This window comes from Asterias amurensis, chromosome 10 (assembly GCF_032118995.1).
Source record: "Asterias amurensis chromosome 10, ASM3211899v1".
Classification (NCBI taxonomy): Eukaryota; Metazoa; Echinodermata; class Asteroidea; order Forcipulatida; family Asteriidae; genus Asterias; species Asterias amurensis.
In genome coordinates this window covers 18,100,284-18,116,273 of record NC_092657.1, presented here as the reverse complement: position 1 = coordinate 18,116,273, position 15,990 = coordinate 18,100,284, and the positions used below count along the sequence as shown (strand labels likewise).

General features: G+C 39.7%; 1 protein-coding gene across 1 annotated transcript; it reads right to left on the bottom strand.

Moving 5' to 3' along the window:
• Window positions 1–1,883: 1,883 nt before the first annotated feature.
• Window positions 1,884–13,841, bottom strand: LOC139942763 (uncharacterized). Its single transcript, XM_071939553.1, has 4 exons — window positions 13,751–13,841; window positions 4,874–5,017; window positions 3,327–3,625; window positions 1,884–2,336 (listed from the first exon to the last, which is right to left on the bottom strand). The coding sequence occupies exons 1-4, from the start codon at window positions 13,839–13,841 to the stop codon at window positions 1,884–1,886; spliced, it is 987 nt and encodes a 328-aa protein (XP_071795654.1).
• Between the last annotated feature and the right edge of the window lie 2,149 nt (window positions 13,842–15,990).

Below are 15,990 nucleotides of genomic sequence, written 5' to 3'. Positions count from 1 at the left end.
ATAATAAGAAACAATACTGGGCCTAACTTTGTTCCTTGGGGGACTCCAGTGTGAATTGTTTCCCAGGAGGAAAATGTTCCTTTATACTTCACACGCTGCTTACGACATTCAAGAAAACTAATAACCCAGGACACAATACATGGCCGTACTTGTAACTGAAGCAGTTTTTGAACCAATATATGATGATCAATTCGGTCAAATGCTTTAGAGAAATCCGTTAAAACAATGGTGGAAATTTATTTAGGGTTGTCTGCATTTTCGTACAACTGATGCAACAATTTTACCAAATAACGACAAGTGGATAATTTGCGTTGATTGCCAAATTGGTTAAAATCAATTTTCCCGGCAACGTCATCCAACAACCATTTACCTACAAAGGTTTCCGTAATTTTGGCAAAACAACTGGTAAGTGCAATTGGTCTCAGCTCAGCAATGGTCGGAGGATTAGTTTTTGGGATTGGTACTACTTCAGCACATTTCCATTGTTCAGGGACTTTGGCCTGATCAAAGGAAGTGTTAAGAATGTCAGTAAGTGGGAAAGACAACTCATAAGCAAACTCACGCAATATACGTACAGGTAAATCACCAGAAATACTAGACTTGTTAGTTTTAAGCTGACGAATTTCCTTGTATACTTCTCTTGGCTGAACATACGGACAAGGCATGGGTGACGGTAAATAGGGAGGTAATAGTGATCTATCAATACTTGGAATGTCCTTAGCTATAGATATAAAATGATTGTTTATCAAATTATCTACATGTTCAAACTGTCCATTGCAATCAACCCCAGGAACAGTTATGGGTGGCTGATCTCGTCGGCCTTGGGTGAGTAACTTTATTTGTCGGTGCCAGCCAGCAGGGTCCTTGGTCTTCAGATGACGAACTTTATTTTGGTAGTAATGTCTCTTGGCTGACGAGATAGCATGCATGACTCTAGTCTTCACATGACTCCATAAGGGCCGGTTGTTTTGATGCCAAGCCTGTTGTCGTTGTTTTATAACCGCTTTAATTTCGGCCGTGATCCATGGCTTGTCGGTCGCGTGGAAACGAATATTGCGAGTAGGTAAGTGGACACCAAGGTGCTGTTGGATTGTTTTGCATAGTAGATCACACTTTTGAGATGGATCATCGATTTGCAAGTTTTCTTCCCAGGTATGGCTAGTGAGCCATGAACCGAATGACCTGAGGCCACTGTCTGTCAATGGGCGTACAGTCTTCTTGCGACTAACTTGGTTAGTTTTTACAACTTTGTCTTTAGGCACCCAAAGTACACAATTATGGTCGCTTCTAGCCACTGGACATAAAATTTCAGTCTGAAAATAAAGATAAGAATAATTTGTGATAATCTTATCTAAAATGTTAAGACCTCTAGTCGGCTGCAAGACAACTTGAGTAAAACGCTCATCCTGTAAAAATCCTTGGATATCCAAGTCATTAAAATCTCCAATCAAAGAAATTCCAGCACCCGGATACTGTACTTGAAGAGAATCAATGCTTGCAATGAGATGATCTATATAGTCTTGGGCATGAGGACTCCTTGGTGGGAAGTAGACAACACACGTAATAAGAGATGACATTTGACGTGGTAGTCTAGGGGGTCTCATGTGGATCCAAAGAGCTTCAATGTTATCAGGAACGTGTATTGGTAGTTCCCTCGCTTTCAAAAAGTGCCTAGCATAAAAAGCCACTCCACCACCCTGGCGGTTGCTTCTTGATTTGAAGTTAGCAGAAAATCCAGGAATGGCAAACTGGTCGGGAGGCGAATCAGGGTGTAACCAAGTTTCAGTAATAGCTATGGTATCAGCATTGTTGGCATTGGCTACCATAGTTATTTCATCAAATTTGTTGACTATTGATCTAGAGTTTAGCAGGAACAGTGTAGGTTAGCAATATGTTTTCTTGGGACGAGCAGTCGTCGTGATTGTTACCTTTGTTAGACATCTTGATTGGAGTCTTATGGCTGATTTTTCTTGAAAACTTGGTGCTGCAGGTAGACGTGGGCGTATTAAAACATCAATCTTCTCATTGTTGACATTATTGTTATTGTGGATAATTGGATGTTGGAGGTTGACAGCATTTCGATGTGTCTTCAACCCACCACGGTGTCCTCGACGAGTAGCAGGTTTGGTGTTAAGTCCAAGAGTTTTGATGATGTTCCAAGTTGGTGGTGGAACTTTTAGCTTGTCACATTTGGCCCTAACACTGTGAAGATAACGACTGGAATACTGGCGAATCGAGTCCTGTGTAGTTGGTCCTGGGTTTAGGATCAATATCACCACATTGAACCAATGACTGAAATGTTGAAGTTGAGTTGTCGTAATATTGAACTCTTGGCCCTACATATTTAAAAGGTATATGTTTAAGCTCACGTATACCTGCAGTAAAACTAGGAACCAAGTATACAGTACATTGTGTCCTGCTGTAGAAACTCCATGAAAGCAGCAGAAGTAACACAATGTGACCCTTGTTACTAGTCATTGTTCAGTTAGCAGATCACCATTCAAGAAGCATGTAGTCCCTTGTAGAGTATTTTGTTGTTGCTTGGCACAGTTGAGCGAGCATGGCCAAGATGGAAGAAGTAGTATGAATGTTACTAAAGACCACTTCAGGTATAGGTTCAGAGAAACGATTATTAAAAACACCTTCAAATTGTTAAAATGTTCAGTTCAAAAAGATCCTGCAGTGTCAGTGGGCCTTAATGCAGTGTTTACTAACAAAACTAGAGCCTCAAGTAGACTAAAAAAAACACACACAAAGACAGTTTTGGAGCAAGTTTGGTTGAGCTGTATGTAGTACAGCGCCCAATCACAGGAAGCACTAGCTAAAAAGAAGCCTTGAAATTTGTTGCAACAAATTACTAGAGTGTTTAAACATAAAATTTGCTGCTCAAAATCAAATTCTGACAGCCTATGTAATACTGTTTACCTCCAAAACGCCAGTTCTCAAAAAGTTTCTTTTTAAAATGTATCGATGCACATGTTTTCAGCAATATGGTGCAACCATGGATCGACAGCATAAAACATGACGACTGCGAGTGAGATCCAGCAATCCATACGTATGCGCTGACAACCTGCACAGCTTGAAACAATGGACCGATTACAATGGAAGCTATTGTTCCCCCTATTACCAATACAACAACAAAATGTGATGCGTCTTCCAGTGTGAATCATTTCGAGATAGTGTATTATGTAACATTTCCATCGCAATGAACACAAACAAGACAAGCAAGAATGATATGGATTAAAACAATCCCAGCTGGAATGTATCTCTGTGAGTAGACTTTGGCAAAACAATAACAGCCAGCCACAGCGGTTGCTTGGTACTACATCATCGTCCCTGGTCTCTTGCTCCTCGTCTGTGTGAGCTGCCTCATAACCATCTTGACTCCTACTAGCTGCAGGTGGTTTCACCAGAGCTCCACAAACAGCGATATGTAATGATAATCCCCCAAGTAGTAGCATTGTTCCCCTCCAGCCGTAGATGTCTAGGAAAAGCTGTATCAAGGGCACAAACGCCACGAAGACGAAGGAGTTGCCAATGGAAGACATAGCGTAGGCTGTTGTGATGGATTTATTAAAATAGCTTCCAATCAGATGCTTCGTTATCACGTAGGAGATGCCAATGGCTGATCATGCAAATGTAGAGGACACAATTTTTTACAAACAACTTATGATTTGAATAAAGAAATAAAGATGATTACAATTATGCCCCATATATCGTGGAAGTGTCGTGGCCGAGCGGATACGAACACCGAATTTAAACTCCGGTGTTTCTGATCAGCATAGTGTGGGTTCGAATCCCACAGTCGTGACACTTGTGGCGTCCTTGGGATGGGCCGTAAAGCCCTTGGTCCCATGTGCGGTGTAACGCATGTAAAAGAACTTATTGATCAGAGAAGGGGTTCGCCCCGGTGTTCTGAATGTGCCGTAGCACCTTGCAGACCCTTACAAGTTACTACATTCTAGGGTTTCAAAATGTATACCATAAAAAAACCTATTGAAAGATTGATATATAAATACCTCAGACAGTTTCGCTGTTCCTATGGACCGATCCGGCCTATCAATCAAACTGTGCGCGTTCACCCATTTGACCAATCACAGCAATGATTGTGGTCGGACAAACTCGGTCATGCGTGCGCGTATATTTGGCAGAATCGTGCAGAATGTCATTGGGAGTTTTCGTACACGTGTCTTGCTCGAGTTTGCGGTGGGCGGAGCTTAGTGGAAAGTCGGATCGGTCCATTGGTGCACAGCGCGTCACGTGGGTGTGTTTAAACCTTTGATTATGACCAGTCAAAAGTGTTGATATGGGCGTGACACGCGAGCTTGCACCTGTGCTTATAAGATAGTTTGTTCATTCATATTGGTCGAGAGCGACGGCTGAAATAGTTCTGCCATCCCGATACGCGCGACGCGCACAGCATTCCCTTATAAGGAGTTGTTTATCTGCTAGGGCCTTACCATTTCATAGCTGGAGGGGTGCTGTGTTGAAATAAATCATTGAACAATTATAACTGTTGCATTTAGTTTACTTTTTGACCAAAAAGTGTTGATATTTTTTGACCGAAAAGGTATTTATGAACGGGAATCAAAGTGTGTTGAATCGGTTTTCAAATTCAACACACATTGATTCCCTTATTACACTCAGCGCCGTATCTTGGTACGTGCGCTGTATAAGACTTCAAAATTATTGTGGCCGATGACGTCATACACATTGTCCCGTGTCAAACATAAAGATGCGTAACAAACATAGGGTGCACTTTGCCAAAGGTCTAGAGGTATTGATTTGTTTGTTTGTATTCGTATTTAAGAAATTTCTCCAAACTTCGCTACTATATCTAATTGTTTTCGTGATCACTCATTCCTTTACTTACCTGTAATTACGGTAAGGATGAAGGTTATGACGTATAAACTGGATAGGAATGACGCAGTTATCATGGAGATACCAGCAACTAATCCACTCACTGTCACCACAGTCCTGGCGCCAAATCTCTCCTTTAGAGGCGTAGCTAAGACACCTGTTCAGAAGGAGCAAACTTGTTAAAGATGAGCTATAATGGTACTCCTACATTAAAATCACTATCAGAACTTGTTTATGTTGTGTTCAGCTATCAATTTATTGTTGTGGTCATGTTTTTCTCCAAATAATTTTGCTACAATTTGACCAAAAAAATTTGACCTCGATTCTTCGATTTTGAAATTTCCCGCCCTGTACTGGTTCCCGGCTATTAAACCAACACTGAAACCAAAGCGGATTTGTAAACCAGCGGACGTCATGAACGTGGTCAAAAAATGGTGACGTCACACCCATGAAGCAACGAGAGTAAACAAAGATTACGCCATGTTACTCCGTGTGTTGTGTATGCGTTTTCATCCACACTATAGTCGTGCGTGTGTGCTACGAAGCTTTTTGTTTCTAGTGTATCAGCTATAAATACTGCCGACTATTTGGTTGTTTGTGGATGCACTAGAAGTTTCAAAATTTCAAAACATCGAGAGAATTCAGGGGGATCTTCTACCACCAGGCCCCAGCCAGTGCTGCTTGTGCATGCTACGACGTCGGGGGGGGGGGGGGGGGTCCCACTGCCGTGGCCCTGGTCACAAGTGGCCGTGGAACAGCAAAAGAATCAAGGCATTACAGAAAAGAGAGGGAGAAAAGCCTGGTAAGTACTTGTTAATAATTTTTAAAAATCTACTACTGAGAAACTATCTCCATTATTAATTCAGGCCCAATACATGTACATGTAATTATAATAAGAAAAATAGTAAACAATCTCTACCCTTTTCATGCAAGGAACAATCATCATGCTGTCAAATGACACGATGTGCATGCTCTGAATCTGACTACCATAAAATAGCTACATAGTGTATTGACTCTGTTGAGTGATGAATCCATGTAGCCACCCAGTGCGTTTGGCATGTTTATGCCCTGGTTTACACTTTCTGGCAAGTTCATGCTCAAACATGTGTGAACACTATATTAATCCATTTAAAAAGTTGATTGTTACAGTTAACAGTTTATTGGCCTTGCTGACATGTATTTATATTGGTCTATGCTGGATTGCTGGACATTGTTTTTGCCAAAGCTGCCTAAGAATTGTTCGTGTTTTTTTTTTAAGGCACAGCTCAAAAATATGTTCAAACTCCCATCCATATAATTGCCCATCCATGGTCATTTTTTTTCCTAATTCAGGAATTACCAATTCCGGAGAAGTTTAGTGTGAAGTTTTCCTATAGCTGTTGTTTATTATTGGCTTGGCACGGTTAATTACATGGAGTGTTTACTATATTTTTATTTGCATTTGTAAAATAAGGCCAGTTCTTTTTCAGCACTAGTTTTTTGATTTATTTTTTGTTTTTGTATTTTTTTGATAGAAATAACTCGCAGCTCTACACTACAATGAGAATGCAGGACGAAGACAATGCAGGACGGACACATGCTAGCCAGAACTAGAAATGGAGACCTAAGATTCTCAATAGCACTTTAGGTAAGTAGTAGGCCTATGCATGCAAATTTTCAGAGGATCAGATGATTTCTTCATTTTTAGTTTTTCAGCTGCCCCTTTGAAAACTGTTCAAGGTGGGGGGGGGGGAGGGGATGGGGTGTTGAATCGCAAGAAGTCCCCCCCCCCCCCCCCACCCACCCTGATCTGTACCTGAACAGTTTTGTACTAGGTGTAGATCTGGGGGAGGGGGTGGTTGGAGGTCATGTTTTTATCAGACATAAAGAAAACCTGCCCCCTTGGTTTTGTTGCATGTGGACTCCTTTTGTTCTGGTTTTGCGTTAACTCCTGTAAGGTTCTTTTCAAAACTACGCCAACTCAAAGAGAGATTGTCAGTTCATGATGTTACGTCAAACCTTCCGAGATTGTATTTCTGCCTTGTAAATTTTCAAGAAATCCCACATAACGATTATTTGGTTTTGTTTTTTATTTTTCATAAACAGATACGCAAAGAATGCATGCACAATGCACTTGTTCATTGTCAGCAGGGTGACAAAACATGAAAACAACTCCATCCGCAGCTGATGTGTAACCCCCGTGTCATTGACATCAACCTTCACCAGCCGGAAAAGGATGGAGCAGCTTTTTTTTTTTTTTTTTTTTTTTTTTTTTGGGGGGGGGGGTGGGTCAAAGGTAGTGGGTTCAACTTTGTTTAAGAAAGAATGACCTGTGCCCAGTTTCATGGATCTGTTCACCACCAAATTCTGCGCTTATGATCACCGTTCTCTGCTTACGTCCAAATGCTAAATTTCTGCGCTAGCTGTGTAAGCGTAGAATGTCTGGTATAAACCGAGTATGCACCCATGACCCGCAAAAGCCAAAATTCGCTGGTAACCTGTGAAACGCGCTTGATGTAAGCACAGAATTCCCTGCTTCCGCAAGTGCCGATTCTTTGTTTACAGTATGCAGATCCATGAAATTGGGCCCTAGCCTGTATATACACATAGATTTTTTGGTGGTTTTTTTTTGGGTGGGGGGGGGGGGGTTCCATGGTAGTAGAATCAACTTTGTTTGAAGAAAGAATGACCTGTGCCCAATTTCATGGATCTGTTCACCACCAAATTCCGCGCTATGATTACCGTTCTCTGCTTACGTCCAAAGGCTAAATTTCTGCGCTCACTTTGTAAGCGTAGAATGCCTGGTATAAACCAAGTATGCACCCATGACCCGCAAAAGCCAAAATTCGCTGGTAACCTGTGAAACGCGCTTGATGTAAGCACAGAATTCCCTGCTTCCGCAAGTGCAGATTCTTTGTTTACAGTATGCAGATCCATGAAATTGGGCCCTAGCCTGTACACATTTATTTATTTATTTATTTTTTTTGATAGGGGGGGGGGGGTTCCATGGTAGTAGAATCAACTTTGTTTGAAGGAAGAATGACCTGTGCCCAATTTCATGGATCTGTTCACCACCAAATTCTGCGCCATGACCACCGTTCTCTGCTTACGTCGAAAGGCTAAATTTCTGCGCTTACTATTGTAGAATGCCTGGTATAGACCAAGTATGCACCCATGACCCGCAAAAGCCAAAAATGATGTGGGTGTTTTATTTTATTTTTTATATTTATATTATTTTTGTTTTTGTTTTGGGGGTGGGGGTAACCAGGGTAGTACAATCAACTTTGTTTAAAAACAGAATGACATGGTCTGTAAACAATGATTTTATTATACTCTTTTAATGTACAACTTAATTTACAATTTACAAAGAGAACCACAGCTAACTAGGTACATAACATGTCTTAGGTTTTTTTATTAGGGGGAGGGGCGTTGACAGGGTTGTATAGTTAACTTTGTTTGAAGACGGAATGTTCAGATGATTTCGCTATCACTAGGCAACCTTTTTTCAATTTTGATATTTTAGACTCAAAAATAAACTACTGTCGTTTGCAAATACATACATTTTTAGTGTTGTCGTTATTATGGAGGTGTACATGTAGGCTTCTGTTTTTTTTGTTTTGTTTTTATATTTCTGCTAACCAAGTTGAATGTTGTTACCATGTTAATCATAGTGTATTGTTGACAACAGGTGGCAAGTTTATTGCACATAAGTGCTAAATTATTCAATTTGAACCACACACCTAAGCCATAGTAATTTACATTTTGTGTCTTTCAGAGGGGTGGGTGGTTCAAATTAAATTAATCAATTTGAACCACCCACCCCTCTGAAAGACACAAAAAGAAATAATATACATGTACATGTATGCATAAATTATTATGCTTATAAAATTATTTCTCACTCCCTCCGGATCATTATAACTAGGAAAATTGTTACGACTAAACCAAAGCAAAGCTGCCTAATCCGTTGGTGGATACGAAAATCCTTCCACTGTACTGTACATGAGGGTTTGGAAACGTCCTTCGTGTTGCTGCCATCAAACTTGATGTCAGTGGCAGCGATTGAACGGCCGAGATAGTCCTAAGCTCACCACTTGCTGATATTCAACATTGCAATATTTTCTGTAAAACAAAACAAAATAATTCTTACAAAATTATTAACAAAAGAATTCATACAAAATTATTAACAGATTTGTGGTTTGCATGGTCACGTGTCAATATTGTATGTGTGTACCTGAATTGCTTTAAAACTATACCCATGCCAGAAGGCAATCATAATCCAAAGTAGCAGTTACATGCAAGTACATGAGATATTTGTGTATGCACATGTGTCAACCACCACGCAGTTACTTGGTGGAGAAAAACAACAACATGAGTTATCTACAATATCAGTTTAAATTGATAGTGTATGAATTTTGCCAACAAAGTATAAAACGCAAGACAAAAATTACCCCTCCCCTCACATTTCTACTGCCTAAGTCAGTGCATGTGTTGTTCACATACATGTATTATAACGTGAATGGAGGTAAACAATAAACCTTGTCCATCATGTTCGTTCATGTTTTAATTTAGTCAAGGATAGCCTTAAACTATTTTTATGAAGCAGAAATAAACTGATCAAACGAAGCATCATTCAGTATAGTTCATGAAACGTTTTGTGGCCTTACCAGTCTGGCTTTAGCCGTCGATCATCAGGGTTTGGCTCATCGTCTTCGGCCTGACGATCATCGTCCCCGGGCTGGTTAACTACATGTACTCATAACACGTCTTCGGCTTCTCAATCGTCCGGTGAGCTCCCCTTATCGCTAGAGCCCTCACTTTCCTCTGAAGTGCCTCCCTGAAATGCCTTTTCCTCATCTATACTGTGGTTTTCCCAAGACTCGCTGCCATCGGACATTTTCGCTGTTTTTTGTGACGAAAAAATGCAGCCTATAGTGTCCGATGTTATTCCACATTCAAAATGCACGCACACGATTGACCTGACACACTGTGTACAGAGCTTCGGTACGTGGTGTGACGTCACACACTGTGTATGAATGGTTCGTGGGTCACCGGCTTTTGCCGAAACTGAGTTTTCTGGGTCGGAGTACGCCGCGCGAATTTGTGTTTTTTTTTGCATGAAGGAAAAGGTTTTATTGAATACTACTAACATATCAGTCCTTATTTTACATTTCTTGTACAAAAATAGTAATATTGGCTATATCAAAAATCCGTTATAGCTCATCTTTAAAGAAAACATGGTGAGGATGAAGGTGATTGCATATAAACAGGATTGGAATGACGCAGTTATCATGGAGATACCAGCTTCCAATCCACTCACTGTCACCACAGTCCTAGCGCCAAATCTCTCCTTTAGTGGCGTGGCTAGGATACCTTTTATGAAAGTAAGTTTTTCAAAAGTAAATTAGAAAAGTAAAACGTATTGCATCTCACTGGGATGCGTTAACCTGGCATTTTTGTAATAGATTACGCTGTGAACTTGGAAAAGAACCTTTGAAATAAATAAAAACATTAACAAGGATGAACACTTGCATGATTATTGAGTTCTTACGCTTGTGTTTGCAGGCAAAGTGGCGGCCGTTAGCAAGCTTTTGGCGTGAACTCTTTCGCAATTTTTTCCTTCCCTTTCAGTGCCTTCAGCAGTGGACGCCTTTGAAAATCGGGGTATCACAACATCCTAAAATAGCAAACCAGTGAAAATTTGAGCTCAAAAATTGGTCGTCCAAGTTGCGAGAGAGTAATGGCACACAAAGCACCCTTGTAGCACAAGTTGTGTGCTTTCACATTATCGAATTCGACTTAACTGACGCCTCGAACTCAATTGAAATATTTTAGTGAGAAATTACTTCTTAAAACAAAATTCGTTACTTCAGAGGGAGCCGTTTTTTCTCACAGTCAACAGCTTCCCATTCCTCGTTTCCAAGATAAGATTTATGCTAACAATTATTTTTAGAAATTACCAACAGTGTCCGATGCCTTCAAGCAAACCCCTAGCTACTTTCCTTCTAGAAAACATAAACATGCTTTAGTCTTAAAAAAAAAAAAAGGGTTACACAAACCCCAACAAAACACAAAACTGACTCCTTTACCCAAATTATTCTGACTCAAAACAATACGAATTGAGTCAAAGTAGAATCTTGGCTTTATAATCAACCCCAAACAGAGTAGGAGAGTTAGGACCTACTTTACCTACAGACAGACAGGACTTTGCAGATGACATTGCCCTACTTACAGAGCAAATCAGTCAAGCAAAAGAGCTTCTTGACAGGGTGGAGACTGAATGACAAAAAGTGGGTCTGCAGTTAAAGTCACCTGCAAGTGGTATTTTTTCAAAATAAAACTTTTGTCACTAATAATTTTTATATGTGTTTTGATGAGTGGAATGTGAATAAACAGTTAACTAAGGTTTTAAAAAATCAATTCTTATGTTATTTACAACTTTAACAGTAGACCCCAACCCGAGAGGGCGCTGTTCGTGACGTAGATGTACGGACCAAGTCGTGAGTTTGTACGTTTCAAAAAGATTTTTTTTTTTTTTTTCCGGCAATGCCGACCAGGTGTATTGCTGCTGAATGCAGAAAAACACTTTTTGCAATGTACCAACTCACGACTTGGACGTACATGTACTTTGCACGTGTTTTTACTATACGCTTTGCAGGCAAAGTCCGCCTCGATTGACGTCACAAAAGGGGTAGGCGGAGTCAGCCCCCCAAACAAATTTATATATGTTTTAAACATATAAATCGTGGCAAACAATTACTAAAAAAAATGTTTTATTGTTCGTAAGCTATACTGTTATGTTTTAAAGGAAACAAATATTTCCAGGTGACTTTGAACATCAAGAAGACAAAGTACATGGCATACAATACGGAAGACGAGGGTACATGCCTCAAAGCAATTAATGGGGACAAACTTGTAAGACAAGCTGACTTCAAATATCTAGGGTCATGGATTGACAACACAAGCAGGGATATCAAAGTTAGGAAAGCTCTGGCCTGGAAAGCACTCCACAGCATGAAAAATGTATGGTGTACAAAGATGAGTAAACACCTGAAAGTACAGCTCTTCGTGGCCACTGTTGAATCAGTGCTACTTTATGGGTGCGTAGCATGGACATTAACATCTGTTCTACATAAACAACTTCACGGTTGCTACACCAGAATGCTACACCATGTGCTTGGTATCGGGAGCGAAGAACATCAAACACAGACCTTTATCTCGGGTTCCCCAAGCTTAGCGCCAAAATCTGCGCTAGAAGACTGAGGTTTGCAGGGCACTGCTAACGCCACCCTGAGCTTCCAGCCAGCAAGCTTGTGCTCTGGGAGCCCAAGCAAAGTCAAGCTCAAAGAGGTCGAGGCCATCTGACCTATGTCGATCTGCTGAAAAAAAGGACAATGGATTTGAGACAGCGGGGGAAGTGTCCACATGCATCCTGGAGAAACCTCCGCCGTAATATCATTGACCGAGGACAACACTCGAAATAGAAGAAACATAATCTTGTTTAGGTAAAAAATACTGGAATAGTGGAATAGTTTAAATGATTCTTTTAAATCTTCACCGTCTTTATCTATGTTTGTTAAAAACCTAAGATCTCAGTTCCTTGACTCTTATTCATAGTCTCAAAAGGTGTAACTTGTAAGTTGTGTTGGCCTTGTCTCGTTGTCTTGTCTGTTTCCTTTGTCCTTTGTCCTGTCACGGTTCCGTGGTTTTATGTTTGTTTGTCCATAGGTTATGGTACAAAAGCGTTCTGCTTCACCTTACTCCTAAATGTTGTCATTCTCCCGGTTATTATTAATACATTGTGCACCAATTATTTGTATTATCTCATGTTACTGTGTTACTTGGGTAATTTCAACTTATTGTGCTTTTTTGTAATATAATTGCGGTATTGAAATAAATTTTACCATTGTATCAGTGAGTTGCAAAGAGTCGATCATTCTACAACTGCTGAAACGTTAGGGTTTTGTAAGTTAAAGGCAGTGGACACTATTGGTAATTACTCGAAATAATTATTAGCATAAAACCTTTCTCGGTGACGACCAATGGGGAGAGGTTGACGGTATAAAACATTGTGAGAAACGGCTCCCTCTGAAGCGCCATAGTTTTCGAGAAAGAAGTAATTTTCAACGAATTTGATTTCGACACCTCAGATTTAGAACTTGAGGTCTCGAAATCAACCATCTAAACGCACACAACTTCGTGTGACAAGGGTGTTTTTTTCTTTCATTATTATCTCGCAACTTTGACGACCAATTGAGCTCAAATTTTCACAGGTTAGTTATTTTATGAATATGTTGAGATACACCAACTGTGAAGGCTAGTCTTTGACAATTACCAATAGTGTCCACTGCCTTTAAAGGGTGTATGTACATTTTGTAGGACAAAAAACACAATGTCCACAGATTTACACTAAACTTACACATGCAGTTTGAAGATAATGATAGTAGAAAGCTTCCCTGAAAATATTACGTGTTGAGACGCTGTAGTTTTTGGGTAATGAGTAAAACAATGTCATGAAAATAATTTTCGTCTCATGATCGAGACGAAAATTATTTTAAGCATTTACAAACGTATTTTCATTACATTGTTTTACTCATTTCTCAAAAAATACAGCACCTCAGTAAGTAATTTTTGAAGGGAAGCTTTCCACTATCATTATCTTCAAACCCTGTAAGTTTAATATAAATTTATGGACATTTTGAAAAAGCACCCAAATCCTTTAATAATGACCTTTCAACAGCTGCTGCTTTAGTAATTTGTGTTCATACCAAACAATACAAAATAATAATAGGTACACAAGTAGCAAGCATCCTGAGAAACTAGTTCGTCCCCTTTGGAATCCTACCAACACAAATAACAACTTTGTGTTTGGGGCTGAATGCCGTAACCCACAATAAACTCAATCTCTGCTTACCTGCGAAATATCCCCCAGCGTTGACAAAAGCAACCATCCAGCCAATTAACCAAGTTGATGTGACGAACTGTTCTTGTAGTGTAGGTAACATCATACCTAGACCTTTTTACCAAATTACACCAAGCTACTTTGGTTGTTAACAAACCCAACAAAGCAATCCAACCATGAAGACCACCATCTTGAAAAGTCTCAATTGCAAAGTGCAAAACGCGTACAAAACAGCCGGGCTTCATTTTGAAACAATTATTTGCTATTATACAAATCACATAATATTTAGCATCCCGGCTAAAAAGACCAAACTCAATCTATGTGCTAGTATTTTGTATAATCTGAAATAACACATGTTTGATTGATAAAACTTCAATAGACACTCCTGGCAGAGACCTTGTAATATGCACATATATCCTGTCTGCAAACAACTAGCAATGCTAACACTATTTGCTTCTGCTGTTACAAAGGTCATGACAACAGGTCGCCATAACAAGCACTGCAACTTGTTGTGTGATACAAAGGTTATTGTTAACAAAATAACTTTATCGGCTCAACAACTTTTCAAAGCTATGCTCAGCATCAGGCAAGGATGGCTTTTATCAATAGTGATGTTAATCTGCACGTTACGCGAGCACAAACGTGAACGTGAACGTCAGAAAAGCTCACGTTTTAAAGGCAGTGGACACTATTGGTAATTACTCAAAATAATTATTAACTTAAACACTTACTTGGTAGCAAGTAATGGGGAGAGGTTGATAGTATAAAACATTGTGAGAAACGGCTCTCTCTGAAGTGCCATAGTTTTCGAGAAAGAAGTAATTTACCACGAATTTGATTTCGAGTCCTCAAGTTTAGAGTTTGAGATCTCGAAATCAAGCATCTTAAGGCACACAACTTCGTGTGACAAGGGATTTTTTTTTGTCGTCATTATCTCGCAATTTCGACGACCAATTGTGCTCAAATTTTCACAGGTCGGCTATTTTATGCAATATTATGTTGATAACATCACTTGGTGTATATTATACACCAAGTGAGAAGACTGGTCTTTGACAATATTACCATTAGTGTCCAGTGTCTTTAAGGAAACGCACGAAGAGGAAATGCCTAATTGGCATAACGAAGGAGCAGTTCGCTCCGTCCTTCCGATTCGCCCCAATGCCTCGACATCAAAATGGGGCCATTATTCCAAAACTTAAAGCTGCATTTTGGGGAAGTAAAGTCAGGTATAGTAACCAACAGTACAAACAAAAATATCGCCAAGGAAAATTGAATTGATTGCAGAAAAAAAAAAAAAATAGATAAAAGGGGTAAATTGGGAAAACGCATGCAAAAATGTACTCGGATATTTTGTAAGTTTGACTCAAGAATTAGCTTCAAAGGCATTGTACACTATTGGTATTTTATACCGTAATTACTTAACATGATTCTTTGTATTACAAACTTACTTGGGAACTGTTAGAAAAGGCTCCCTCTGAAGTTAAGACGTAGTTTTTGATATAGGAGTAATTTATCACTCTATTGAATTGAATCCGAGACCTCAACTGAAAGCACACAACTTGGCGGCAATGGTGTTATTTCGTCCTTTATTCTCTCGCAACTTCGACGACCAATTGAGTCCCGTTCACAGATTTGTTATTTTATGCATATGTTGAGATACACAGAGTGAGAAGAGTGACCTTTGACAATTACCAATAGTGTCCAGTGTCTTTAAGCCACACACGAAAAGGAAATGCTTAATTGGCACAACGAAGAAGCAGTTCGCTCGTCCTACCAAGTTGCTCCCGAAGCCTCGACATCAAAATGGATCTATTTAGTACACAACTTAAAGCTGCATTTTTGGGGAAGTAAAGTCAGGTAAAGTAAGCAACACTTGTTTTTGTTTTCATCAATGTGAGACTTTGAGGTGCTAGGTGGCAGCAGACTTAGCAGGTAAATTTCCATTGTCTACGTACATTACCGAGAACAATGGAATTTACCTGGTGAGTCTGCTGCCACCAAGCGTCTCGAAAGTCTCCCTTTACCTTTTCAATTTAAGATGAAAACAATTGTCATTACATGCGTTAGAGTAATTTATTTACTTATTTGACAAAAATACTCGACATAAAGACTAAGTCTCCAACGAGAAGCGTCAAATTAACACCATGTCGAAGTCAATTAAAACCTTAAAACATGAAGCAAACTGTTAAATGAAACATGAATTGTTTGATTTGCACTACCCAGGTGGACAGGTTGACTCAATTAGTAGCTTT

Excerpts from the sequence above, each read along its gene's own strand:
- LOC139942763 (XM_071939553.1), bottom strand. The coding sequence starts at position 13,841 with ATGTTACCTACACTACAAGAACAGTTCGTCACATCAACTTGGTTAATT. Across the intron at positions 5,018-13,750 it reads CGCTGGGGGATATTTCGCAG|GTGTCTTAGCTACGCCTCTA; the intron begins GTAAGCAGAGAT and ends CCTTCTGAACAG. Across the intron at positions 2,337-3,326 it reads AAGAGACCAGGGACGATGAT|GGCCAAGAGTTCAATATTAC; the intron begins GTAGTACCAAGC and ends TTAAATATGTAG.